Here is a 12843-nt window from a genome sequence, read left to right as displayed (position 1 = left end):
CACCATATATGGAATGCAGGCTGTAATTTATTCCCTCCGCATTAAATTACTTGAATTGCTTGAGTTAGCAACTCGTAACAGGGGAAGACGCAACAAATTTTATCATCGGTGTGCGATAGTTAATTCATCTGTGAGCATCATATTCTTTTGCGACTTATTCCTGACAAATCAGAACATAAGATGACTACAGAATTTGACGCTGACACCGTATCGGCTCCGCGACTGGTTGTAATGAAGCGTGGCCCAGGAGGTTACGGTTTCAACCTCCATGGTGAACGAAACGTTCAAGCAGGGCAAACGATAAGCGCCGTTGACGATGGCAGCGAGGCCCAGAAAGCTGGCCTTCGAGTCGGTGATAAAGTAGTCGAGGTGAATAGTGTGAACGTGGAGAAAATGTCGCATAGCGATGTTGTAAAGAAGATCAAAATGAACGACAAAGAAGTGTCTATGCTTGTGATCGACCACATCACTGAGGCGTATTTGAAACAAGAAGGACGACCCATCACTGCTGATATGTGTAATCTTATGACTGTTTATCAGCCCAAGCAAGCACCGAGCGTACCCGAGGCTCCTCAACAAGTTGCTGCGGTCGATGAATCGGTTCCCGAAGTACAAGAGTCAAACGTAGTGGAAACGACACCTCCGCCCACAATCGAGGCGAGCGAAAACACCACCGAGGAGGTTAAGAACGAAGTCGACGCCGATGGAGAAGCCGATTTGGCGAACGAAGCAACGACACCCGAGGAAGTTAAACAACTTAATGAGGTTCTGAAGAATGAAGAAGACGGACCAGCGCCTACGCCAGCTCACAACGGCACTGATGATCATCCGCCAGCACCCGTTCCAGAACCGACTCCGGCTCCTGCGCTAACCCCTGCTCCGGTACAACACGCTCCTTTGCCCAAGCCAACGGCCAAACCTCTTCGGAGCACGATCAAACAGCAAAAAGCTGAAAGCTGGGATGATAAATACAAGAAATTCCAGCAACTGTGATCTGGCGATTTTCGACGGTGAGTTTCTAAGGCGAAGAATCCAACGTAACTTGGGAGAGAGTTATTGGAAAAGTTTCCTGGATGGAATCGAATGCGGTGATGTATGTAAACTAGACAGTATTCATCTCTTCGTGCGTGGACTTTAGAAACCGCCCTAGGAAAAGCAAAACAGTTTGTCTCTGGAATATATATAAATCGATATTTTTTGAAATGAAGTTTGTAGAGCTAGTTTGACATGAGCACAAATTTTGTATTATCTGGCATGGCACGAGTTAAGCGATTGAGGGCAGTATTCAAAAAAAAAAAAAAGATGGTTTATTATTAAATGTTCGTGTAGCCTTGTGTAGATTTTTGCGGTGAGTTCGAGAAGTCATCGCTTTGTTTATTGCCGAAATGTGATTTCTCCGGTATCTGTAATTGTACAGTACAGATGTTCTCGTCCATCTTAAATTCTTGCTGCTTTGAGCTGAGAAGCTTGTTTATAGCAAAGATTTAAGGACCACGTCCTAGCAAGAGTAGGCCATATCCATTCTTTAAAATATTTGCAATAAATAGCTTTTTCCACTCAATGAATATGGATTGATTGGTCGCAGTCTGTAGACGGATTTTAGCCAACTGTTGCAGACTTATGATCAAAATATTTATAGAGGATGGAACCGTGGCAGATGTTCACTGATCCGAGACCAACTCAAACAAGTTATTTTCAGTTTCGCTACGCCTCTGATGTACTCAGTATTGTGGATGTAAGCATTATTTTGGTCGCCGTTTGGCAGGCGTTCGTGATTTTATTAAGTTGATTTACCGTTGGCGTGATGCATAATATTGGCATACTTTCTCTATCCGATAGGCTCGCCGTTCATGTGCATCCTGTAATTGCTTGGGCAAACTTGTTCATTCTTTGCGCATCTCCCGCGAGGTGAAAATTTGCAACATATGGCACTCGAATGGGTTATTAGTCACAAAACGTCACTTGGCTACAAGCAGTAAGTTGGCTTTCCAACCATTGTCCGCTTTTATTGGCAGCAATCGAGCGCTCTTTATTATTAAAGCGACTGAAACTAGGAATAATTGGTAGCCTTGTTTACTTCTTCGACTCTCCATTACCGCTTCTGTCCGCGAAATTTAGGAACTTTTCTTAGAGATTCTAATGCCAGAAATACGGACATTGTAAACCCGGATCTTCGCCAAAGTCTTAGATAAATTTTAATGTCGGCAAAAACTGCATCTTTAAAAAACCTTTAATTCGATTTTAGCATTTATTTGGCTGAGTTGCATGTGCTTGATCGTTCAAATTTTCAACACTTACATTTTGTAAATAAAATGCTTTTAATTTCTTAGTTGCAATGCAACGTTACAATTTCTAAGCGCGTCGCTTCGTCTTTAGGTTTTTCAATTCAATTCAGTTAAATTGAATTTTGTCTCAAGTTTCTTAAAATCTGTATTTAGTTATGCGTGAGTGATGTTGCCAAGTGATTCTCACCTTTTTGTCAAGGAACGTTTTGCATGACAAGTAAGCTCCCATTAAATGGCAATAGTTGCCACTCGTTAAGCTTTAAGTGTACAACTTTTTTATGGAAACTTATGAGACATCTTTGTGGCTGCCAAATTTGGGCACAGCAATTGTTATTTAAAATATTCTTTCCACTGTTTGCTTTGTTTAGTTTTCTCTGCTTTTTTTCTTCCTTAATCAGAGCATTTTAAAATTTTGTCACAGTGTGATCTCATCCCCTCCTGAATCTTCACTGAAAAACCAGGATTTAAAAACTTAAACCATGTAAACTGCATAATTTATTATTTTTGAGTTAAGGAGATGACATCCATCCACTTGAGCTGGGACATCAACCTCTAATGTCAACACAATAATTTTCCCTGGCCCTCAATTACCATATTTTTATTGATCCTCAAACGATGGGTGATGATTAAATCATAAAGGCATGTACCAGCAAAAGATGGAGTAACTGAGAATTGCAATCATGGCTTTGTTAAGTTACGGTAATTTCAAATGCCTGTATAAATGAGTTCTGTTATAAAAGAATCAGCTCTTTCATTTTAATTCTCACCTGCAAGGGGCATATTGTGGGCCCAATCATTAGCACCCTGGTTAGTAAACTAAATGTTAAAATTTGAAATGTGAAACCAAAATACTGCATAAGAACAACTAGATGGCTGTAGCCAGTATGAGGCAAACTGGGGCACTTGCCTCAGTCTGTTTTTTGTTTGTTTTTGTTGATTTTCTTTTTTGAAGGGCAAAAGTTGGACGCTTCTAAATACCTAGGTAGAGAATTTAACCATGGATGTAGCCAGGTTGCAGACCTGCGTAGACTGCAAGCAGTCTCTTTCTTTTCCTGGCCTGTGAGAAGTTAGGTTTCTAGAGCATGCGAGCAAGCAACGTTTGTTTCCCTAATTCACATAGGGATTTCAGGAACAAAAACCGACTACTCATAGACTTCTAAGCCCTGCTAGACACGAATTGGAAAAAAATTGATTAGTGATGAGTGAGGTGGACGCATTTTGGGCTGTTAATTGTCAGCCAAAGTGTGAACATGGTGGCCCTTGAGGTTCTCAGGTGAACTTTTATGCAAAATAAAATCTTGTCTTCACACACGAAAAGATCACCATTGCTATGGTTACATAATAAATCACACCTTATTAAAGTGAACAGGTTTGGCATTTCATAGGTGTTTGTATAATAACTAGAAAATTATGTGGTCGCATGGAGATATGAAATTTCCCTTGTGTTGAAAAATATTTCACTCCTTCACTGTGCTCACACATGAAATATTTTTCAATACTTGAGGATAAATTTGGTATCTCAATCGGCCATGTAATAATCCTCTATGTTTTGCATGCCATTGAGAAAAAGAAACAGTTTGCAAGGTAACATGTTTTTTTGTCTTGTTCACACCCATATTCCTTGTTTTCTTAATTACGTCATGTTTGTCTCATTAGAGCTGTCTTTCATTTTGCTATATCTTACGAAAGACCACTATGCCCCGGTTTGCATCTTCATCACTTGTCCTAAACAGGGTCTAAAAAATAGAGAGCGTAGTACTACATGGGGTAGAGATTTTTGAGTATTTAGGTCCTAAACAGGGACAGGATTTCAAACCCTCGGCAACAAATGGGTCTATCACTCACTCACCCCACCCCCACCCGGGCCCTCTATAGTACTGTATACAATTAGACAATGGAATAAGCTTCCTTGTAACATAGTGAATATCGAGAATAGGGGGGTTTTTATTGAACGTGGCGAGTGGTGTTAATTTACGCTGGAATCGAGAAAATAAAATTACTTTGAAAAACCGGGGATTAAATTACAGCGAGGCTACGGGAATCAACGTCTAATGGGTTCGAGTTAGCGGGAGGTTTGAAAAAACAAGAGTTGTATTTGGATTGTTTCTTGTAAAATTTTTATCTTCATTTATTTATCTTATACTTTACTTAATAACTTTCTAGATTTCATTTATTTATTATTTTTTATTTGTATTTAAACTGGTGGTGTGAGGTAGATATTCTGCTTTATTGGTGAATAAGTTGGTTAAATACGTGACGGTCAAGCACGCGTCATGGCCACGGACCCGTCCTTCTTGACCGTCATGATCACGGGGCCGTCACGCATAGGTCATGAGACAAGACGCGAGATGAAATACTTCGCCTTCATCTCTGGACGATCGATCCTCTGAACCTTCTTTCGTGTTGCATCACACCTCGCGCACGTGAAAGATCTTCGCGCTAATTGTGGCGCACGCAGTTTACTATGAAGTCATAGTTTACACCCCACATCTGAGAAGACCACTCCTACTTAACGATCTTGGACGTTCTGTGCCCCCATTTGTCTTTTAAAGGTTCACTCTCTCGAACGTTTTTTCTATGTTTTGCGAAAAAAGAAAACCATCCATGTATTCTCGATATCAGAAGCTTGATATTTTTGCCCCACGCACCATCATATTAGGTTCTTTTAATTATCTTCCCGTTTAGCTGCCCGAAGGTTTCAAATGTCTCTTTAAGAGCTCAGTTCTATGAAAAGGAGGATAAATAGGGTAGCAAAAATCGCAGATTTGGTCATAAATAGGGTAGGAGTTTTGGGAATTGGGCTGCACACCCCCACCTAACTTTTTTGGGAGTATCCCACCCTACCCCGGGGTTTAATTGTTCTGCAATCGCTGCATGGTTGCCCTGGTAGTGAATCAAACAAAACTACAACACTGGTGAACTGATTCCAACGAAGTTTTTCTCTCATGGTCTGATCGTGCCATAAAACAGCAAATATCGGATAAATTGAAATTCTAAAAAAATATATATGTGTTCGTGCCAGATTTTAATTGAACCTTGATGTTGTTGTCTGTTTATGAATTTAAAGCCGTGTAATTGTCTTCTTGGAACATCAAATTAATTTCGTTCAGTGATATAATAAGAGTGTAGAAAGCTCGCTATAGTATGACTGTTTGTTTGTTTTAAACATGCTAAACGTTACCTTCTGCCGTCGGCGAGAGCGAGATATTGACGATATTCGAAGGTTCCGCTTTAGTTAAGACAAATTTATTCAAATTCCGGCTTATAATTTCATGATCACATATAATGATAACTTATTTCAAGTGGCTAACCAGGCATGTCAGATACCCTGACGCACATATGTCAATGTCTGCCTTCTTGGCAAACCAGGGGAGCTAATAAAAAATGACGTCCTATTATCCTACTGTGTGGCTTTACGGAGCTTACAGGTACGGCAAGAGCCTTGATCGGGGACTCGACTCCTGTGTAAACGACGCCCGATACATGCGTGATCTGTATGGGAACGGAAACACTTAAGTCTTGATATCAGCCCAGGGAGGGATGAGTCTGTTCATGTGACGCTCAAGGTGAAAATGTTTAAATACCGTTCAAGTTCCAAAGATATGGAAATGGAGGCCTGAGAAACTTCACGGGCCGAGCGTACTGATAAACGCCCCGTCCACACCACTGACGCCGAAGGAATTTGAAAACCGCGTTTTCGCTCTGGAAGCGCATCAAATTTTTTCTGTCTACTAGTCTACACAGCATTTTCATAGGATTTTCGTGACATCATCGTTTTCGAAAAGCTTCCTTTTCAAAACGTTTTCCGTCAACGCTAAAACGCAAAGCTGGCGTTTTCAAATTCCTCCGCTTTGAAGATCGTTTTCGAGAAGCTGAGGACACAGAGTCTTAGTGTGGACAATAGGCCTAACCGTAGGAATAAAGCGGCATTTTCAGATTTCTCTGGTATACCGACTGGACGAAGCCTAACTCCTCATCAAAATTCTGATTTATCGCTCCGCCAATAACTTTGTCCCGTACGACAAATAATACCTTCCAAGTAGTCAGATAATGACTTGAGAAGACAGCACTTCAAAGTATGCTTCTGTTCTCGCATTACGTTTACAAAAATCACCAAAAACTGAATATCTTTATGAACTTAGTCAAAAGAGGCACTAGGAGAGTAATTAAAGTGACTGTGCGGGGACTTGAACAGGGATCTCACGACTCGGAATCCAACCGAATAATAACCAGTTTTCTACCGAAACTGCTGCATAACTGTGGACATGACCTAGCTAGGACTTTAATCTGCTACCAAACCAATAACTAGTCACAGCGGAATCCCCCGACGTGCATCGGAACTTGGGATTTCGCCCCTTCCTGTACCGACCGAACGCTTGCTCTCCTTTAACGTGATTCGGAGTTTGCCCGCGGGTACAGCTGTGATTAACATCACTGCGATGGGTTAAAAAGTCACTTTTATCCTGCCCCCAGGCCGCGGTGCATTGTTGGCAGACATGTCCCCGAACATCCATGTACTCCACCAGTTTGCAATGCCTGTTTGCCCTGAAGGTGAGAAGATCAAACTGCTCAAATTCAGCACGTACGTAGTCTCTGTAGTCGACACCGAATGATGGAAAACTGCAAGTCACTCGCCAATGGGTTGAGTTAGACTTCAGTTCCACCATTCTGCTTAGAGAGAGTCTATAAGCTTCCCAGTTTGGAAACTCTGCATTCCTCGGCGAGTCCGTAAGAAAGCCTTTTTGTGCAAATTGTTCGTTTCTGTTGCCCAATGTCTGGGACATCACCAATGTCCAGGCCCAACCGGGTTCGGAGGCCAGGTCGCAGTACAGTTTGTGGAAATGACCATCGTTGGCTTGGATACAATAGAAACCCGATGCCCGCGCACCATTTTCCCAAGCCTCTAAACAACTCTGCAATAGAAAGAAAACTTGTGTTTGAGTACGTTACGTGTAGAAGGAAGTGCATTAAAATTCAAACGAAACAATACAATTTTAATCATTGAGATCGCTTTCTAGAATTTCCCAAGTCAAGGGCGAACTGAGTTAGGCTGCGAGAATATCTAGTAATTTCGGTTCTTGTTTAAGGGGGGTCGTTCTTAGCTACCAATTGATCACGAATTCGTTGCTAAGGAAGGTTTCCAACCGTCATATTTTAAAAACCAGACCTCATAAGGTCTATAAGCCATTTGCACAGGTTAGTTCCATTGAAGACTCCTGCGAACGTTTCAAATCACGGCCATATTTGATCAGCCACGTGACCAGAATAGAAAAAAACCCTAAAACTTAACAGCCATTTAAATCTGAAAATTTAAATCAGTGTCAATAGATTAAGAACGTCCAGGTGCTTAATGCTACGTATGGGTTTTATGAAACAAGTTATGAGGTAATAAACCCCGTATTAACAGACTCTCTACAGTAGCTTTCCTCTTTTACATGTAAACGGTAACTCCATACGTACGGTTTTAAAGAAGGCTAAGTTGTTTCTGGCTCATAAGAAAAATCGGAACTCTTCCTCTTTTCTTTCAAGTTTTAGGGGTTTAAGGTTGTAACGGCGCGGCTTGGGACTGGCACTAGTTACGCACGCGAAATCATTATTTTTTTAAAAGCAAATGTTCCCTCATATAAAATTCACCATTTGGCACTGCAAAACACTCCAGAATAGCTTTTCTCTAAATATCGCCTTCAGCAATCCCTTAGCAACAGCTCTAAATCCGCAGTTAAAAAGGACCACCCTCAACGCGCCGAGAAAAAAAAGACATTACTAGGAGATTAAAGTTTGTTCTCGACTCGTGAAACGAAAGCCGAAAAAACCGGATGCTCTCGCAGGCTATGGCAAAGACGCTGGTCTCAAAAATGGCTTTGCAATCTTCGTACGGCCAAAAACTGTTTTGGATTCAAACAGATGGCACATGAAAATGGTAACACGTACATGTTGCCTTGCACGAAACTGGCGTTTATACAAAGAGCTGTCGACGGTGACCTTGACAAAAGTGTTGTACCTTTTTCTTTGCCGTCTTAAATCTGTCACAGCCATGCATTATTTGAACTTGTCTTCAGCTTTAAAATCAATTGTCTAATAGAACCTAGAAAATATAGAGGCATTTTCTTCTCCAATCTGCTAAAATAGTTAACGTAATTGTTTGTAATACAATATCGAGGAATAGACAGTTGAAAATGAATAAACCACGGCGGTGTAAAAGCTCTTAAAACAACTGACAAGATTAGCTTAAAAGGTCGGCGTTTTCTCGTCGTTTCGTTTTTTGTATTAAAAAAAAATAACCATAACATTAATAGTGACGGTTAGAAAATGTGTTTCTGACTGTACGATGTCTAAAAACTCGACAGCACATTTATCATTTATAAAGATATAAAGACATGAACGATTTTTGATAGTCACTGACGTAAATTTGTCACAGTCAACCCGGCAAAACTGAAGCGATGGCTTAAACATTCATCATGCGATTGCAAATAATGTACACGATTATAAAAGTCTTGCAGTGTATATTTGATTTTTGAAACCGCCGAGTGAAAATAGTTAATCCAAAATGATCTTTCATTCGAAAGTTATGTTAATTACCATTATCCTTACTTTTGTTGTTTTTCGCACTTGAGCGAAGGCAAAGCCATGTTTTCCAGTGATGGCTGGATAATCACTTTCGCCTCCACCATTTAACTCACAAACGCTGTAATCTTGTGGCGCTGAAGTTTCGTAGTTGTAAGATGAACACCCGGTGAGGGACAAACACTTGTGAGCACAGGCGAAAATTCCACGGGTTAATAATGACTTGATTACATGGCCGATCAAAGCGTGATCGTACCAAATCGAGCTTGTGGTTTCTCGGCAGAAATCCTTGTCGCAGAAGCAAGCACCAGTGACAAGAAGTAAAAAAAGCACTTCGATCTTCATATTAGAGCCATCTCCCAACGAAAACCGATCTCTTTAGTGGAAACAAAACAAACGAGGCAGATGTCAAAAAAAATGAATTCGTTTTGTTTTACAATAACGGAAATGGGATAGACTACACTTTATTACAATAAAAACACCCTGACTGGGATAAACAATCTTATTTGCGCTTGACACTGATCTCGATAAATAAAACAAAGCTTCTTTACGTCACGAGTTTCGAAATAAGCTTTACAGTGAGCAATTTAGAGAAGGCGAATCATAACTAGTGTTTAGTAACTAACGCGAAGAGAATTTTCATTAACTAGTATCATTGGCTGTCCTGAATGACGCGCCATTACAAAGGGCGCAAAGTTTGTAACATTTGAACAGTATCTGTTTATTGCAGAAGACAATAATGTGAAGTTTCCTCTGTCTTGCAAAATAAACAACAGCGTGTGAAGAAAATATAACAGAGTCTACTAGAAAGATCCATAACTCATTGGGGTGTAAAGCTCAAGTAAATAATGAATTGCCCTTTCAAAAAGCAAGAGCATTTAATTTGAAACTGAAGGTAATTTATATGGAGTATTATTTGTCTAAAATTAAGCCTTGTTTTCGGTTTCATGTAATAATTTCCTATCATTGTGGGGCATATGGATAGAAAGGCAGAGTTTTTTTTTAACTGTTCCATGCCTGAAACGCTCAACTCGAAATGTCAAAGTGGCGATATACTATTGACAAACTTTATTCCCCTTCAGAAACTGCAAGCGATACGCTGTATCAATTTAGCACATAACGCAGAAACAGAAACACCACATTCAATTCCGGAATATTGAAGCACTTATTTTAGCTGGTCCCAAGACCGTGAATTTTGTTTCCCACTGCGCAAGTCATTCTAAAAGAGGATTTGATCCACCCCCCCCCCCCCCCCCCCGCCAACTGAAAAGAAACACTCTATTGTCTTGGTTGCGACTAAACTATTCTGCTTCGGCTGGCTCTAAAAGCCAAAAACGATAAGAATTTATTTATTGAAATCTTTAGAAATGCACGAAGCTTTAATTTAAGTTTGCTTTGTCTTTAACAGCTTGACTCCCAGATACGCATAACTTAACAAGAACTTACCCTTCGGGTATGGTTCATGAAGAAACAAATCTACTTGTTTTCACACGGCCAGATATAATTATAAGTGTTTATCTCAAACGGAGAACTGACGCAAAACTGAAACTTCGTTTTCCAGATCATTCAGATCTTTTCACAGTCTTCTTCTTGACAGATCTTTTTATAGTTTTTTCTTTTATGTGTGTTGACACACTCCTGCCCGTGATATCCAATTATATACAGTCCATACGGGCTTAACGCAATGCTGTTCTTTTCGTCAAAAAACGTTCAGATAACTTTGTTGCTACGCAAAATCAGAGTTAGAAAACGTACACTCGTTCACTTCGAGAGAAAAATTTTGACGAAAATGGTTGTTAGAGGGGAATGGTTAAGAAACCCGACAAAGTTCTTTGTTGTATGTTTTTGTTCGCGATTTTGGCCTTGACCGTGCACAAAACACAATAGTTAACTCTGGAATGAAGAACTAACCAATAAAAACGTTTTGGTGGCGTACTTAGTTCATGCATAGTGTATGAATGTAAAACAAAAGACTGTGCACGATCTTGACCTTCTACTATAAATCTTGGCATCTTTGTTTTTAATGTTTGCCAGGCTTCATAATCATTCCTCTCTATTAACTATGCATAGAGCAATGATTTATTTAAGCTACAGCGGTGCCAGGATACGGAGCACGTTAGGGGAGAATTTGCCGATATTCGTAACCATAAGAAAGCCAACAGTTGGCAGCTAAGTTAAAGTCCAATAGTCATGGTAACCACATGTCTATCTGTATTATTGTGCATCACCTTGTACTACAGTGGTGAGAACTGGCTTGAAGTTGTAAGTAGTAAATATTTACGAGCAGAATAACTGACTTGCCTTTGATGAAATGGCCTAGAACAACAATGAGCTCATTGGCAGCCAGTAGGGGTTAAGGATTTCTAAACAAAATGTTAGATCATTTGTTTAGAGTCTAGCATAAATACAGGTGTTTTTTAAATTGTTCTTCGGTTACGACGCCGGTGGTCGGACACATTCTGGTTATGTTATTGAATTAAACTCTGCTGTTGGAGCCACGTAACTGCGTATTCTCTATCGTCCCGCTCAGCATGTCTAAAAGCTTTTTAATGCGTCCAGGACATAGTCCATAATATTCCCAGTTGGGAACCATTGTGTTGCTTGATTCGTTCCCAGTTGCAAGACTTCTCGGCAGATTCCAGCTTGGGTGATCTAAACAAAACAGAGTGAACAAAATTAGGAAATTAATGTTAGGTGAACTGGAATTGCTCGTGAGGGACAAGTTTGGTGTCTATTAATTTCAAGTTACGTTAAGATCGTGGCAAAGTTTACTGAAGGTGATCTTAAACTGAATGAACTGTCCTTGTAATTAAACACGTACCAAACTGCAAATTGTGCCTATAAACTGTTTTCTAGTCTCTGCTTAGACGGCAGCTTTTATGAATGATATAGTGCCAAAGGATGACAGTCTCGTATCAATGAATAAATTAATTATGGGTTCATGTCAATTTCTGCAGATGCTTTTTGCGATTTCGATATATGTATATATTATTGAACTAGCTTGAGGTCCGTATTGGAGGAAGATCATTCGGTGGAGGTCCTTTTTCAGTTTTGCAGGTTTATGGAGAAGAATTAGAGGAACTGATGCCATAGTTTTAAAATATAAAATACCAGTTACCTTGACTTTCCGTCGCACGAGAACAAAAACAAATCCATGTCTTTTCACCAGGTTTTGGTGAATATTTCTCTTTCCACCATTTAACTCACAAACGCCACCTTGTGTGGCTGACGCTTGATAGTTGTAAGACGAACACGAGGAGAGAGATAAACATTTGTGATTACAGGAAAGAATTCCCCGAGTTACCAACGACTTGATTATGTAACCGACCAAAGCGCGGTTTTGAAATGGAGTTCCAAAAGATTCAGTGGAATCGGAGCAAAAATCTTGCTTACCAATGGAGTTGTACGTAAACAGAAGAAAAAAGAGAAGACTACTTTTTGAGCCCATTTCCTCAGCTGGAGTATTGAGGAGGAGTGTAGTCAGAGCGTCTCATGTGAAATGACCATTATTTTTGTTTTCACGCGGGCAATTGATTTTTTGTTGTTGTTATCTCACATCCTGTTTTAAATTTAGAAATTAGAAATCGAAAATTCTGACAAAATTAACTCTTAAGTTCTTTTAAAAGCTGGAACGGATGAATAACGAATTGAACATATCAGTTATTTGTTCCGAATGGTAACAATTTCCTGTCGTCATTCTTCGATCTTTGCTCAAACACAGATGCTAATTCAGTATAAACTTTTTGTCACTGACTTAATAAACATAAGAATGGCAGTGGTATTGCAAAAATCGAGGTTTTAATCCCGGTGCTATATGAATAACAAAGAAACTTAATGGACTGGTCTGTATTAGCAATCAGAAAGTAATAGCACATTAAGTCCATTAACAGTGTGCCATAGTACACCTAGTAGATTAAAAGATCGGCAAAAGTTATTAACTTAAAAGTAAATAATAAATGATGTAAGCAATTCGCTGTTATTTCTTTTTCTGCGC

The 12843-nt window shown here is 39.8% G+C and overlaps 3 protein-coding genes across 3 annotated transcripts; 1 reads left to right on the top strand and 2 right to left on the bottom strand.

The window, feature by feature from the left end:
- The first annotated feature begins 26 nt into the window (after window positions 1-26).
- LOC110044608 (uncharacterized) lies at window positions 27-1561 on the top strand. Its single transcript, XM_020750168.2, has one exon. It carries the CDS (start codon window positions 181-183, stop codon window positions 991-993), a length of 813 nt encoding a protein of 270 aa, XP_020605827.1. The 5' UTR covers window positions 27-180; the 3' UTR covers window positions 994-1561.
- Window positions 1562-5509: 3948 nt separating this feature from the next.
- LOC110044607 (uncharacterized) lies at window positions 5510-9255 on the bottom strand. The gene is made up of 2 exons (XM_020750167.2): window positions 8877-9255; window positions 5510-7198 (listed from the first exon to the last, which is right to left on the bottom strand). The coding sequence occupies exons 1-2, from the start codon at window positions 9192-9194 to the stop codon at window positions 6560-6562; spliced, it is 957 nt and encodes a 318-aa protein (XP_020605826.1). The 5' UTR covers window positions 9195-9255; the 3' UTR covers window positions 5510-6559.
- Window positions 9256-10915: 1660 nt separating this feature from the next.
- LOC110044658 (uncharacterized) lies at window positions 10916-12717 on the bottom strand. The gene is made up of 2 exons (XM_020750219.2): window positions 11968-12717; window positions 10916-11501 (listed from the first exon to the last, which is right to left on the bottom strand). Exons 1-2 carry the CDS (start codon window positions 12295-12297, stop codon window positions 11385-11387), a joined length of 447 nt encoding a protein of 148 aa, XP_020605878.1. The 5' UTR covers window positions 12298-12717; the 3' UTR covers window positions 10916-11384.
- Between the last annotated feature and the right edge of the window lie 126 nt (window positions 12718-12843).

The sequence above is a fragment of the Orbicella faveolata genome, unplaced genomic scaffold (assembly GCF_042242905.1).
Source record: "Orbicella faveolata isolate gen_17 unplaced genomic scaffold, um_ofav_v1 contig_46, whole genome shotgun sequence".
Lineage (NCBI taxonomy): Eukaryota > Metazoa > Cnidaria > Anthozoa > Scleractinia > Merulinidae > Orbicella > Orbicella faveolata.
This window is presented reverse-complemented; position numbering and strand designations above follow the sequence as displayed.

Coding starts and splice junctions, on each gene's coding strand:
- LOC110044658 (XM_020750219.2), bottom strand. CDS start 12,297: ATGGGCTCAAAAAGTAGTCTTCTCTTTTTTCTTCTGTTTACGTACAAC. Junction 11,502..11,967: donor TCGTGCGACGGAAAGTCAAG/GTAACTGGTATT, acceptor TGTTTTGTTTAG/ATCACCCAAGCTGGAATCTG.
- LOC110044607 (XM_020750167.2), bottom strand. CDS start 9,194: ATGAAGATCGAAGTGCTTTTTTTACTTCTTGTCACTGGTGCTTGCTTC. Junction 7,199..8,876: donor AAGTGCGAAAAACAACAAAA/GTAAGGATAATG, acceptor TTTCTATTGCAG/AGTTGTTTAGAGGCTTGGGA.
- LOC110044608 (XM_020750168.2), top strand. CDS start 181: ATGACTACAGAATTTGACGCTGACACCGTATCGGCTCCGCGACTGGTT.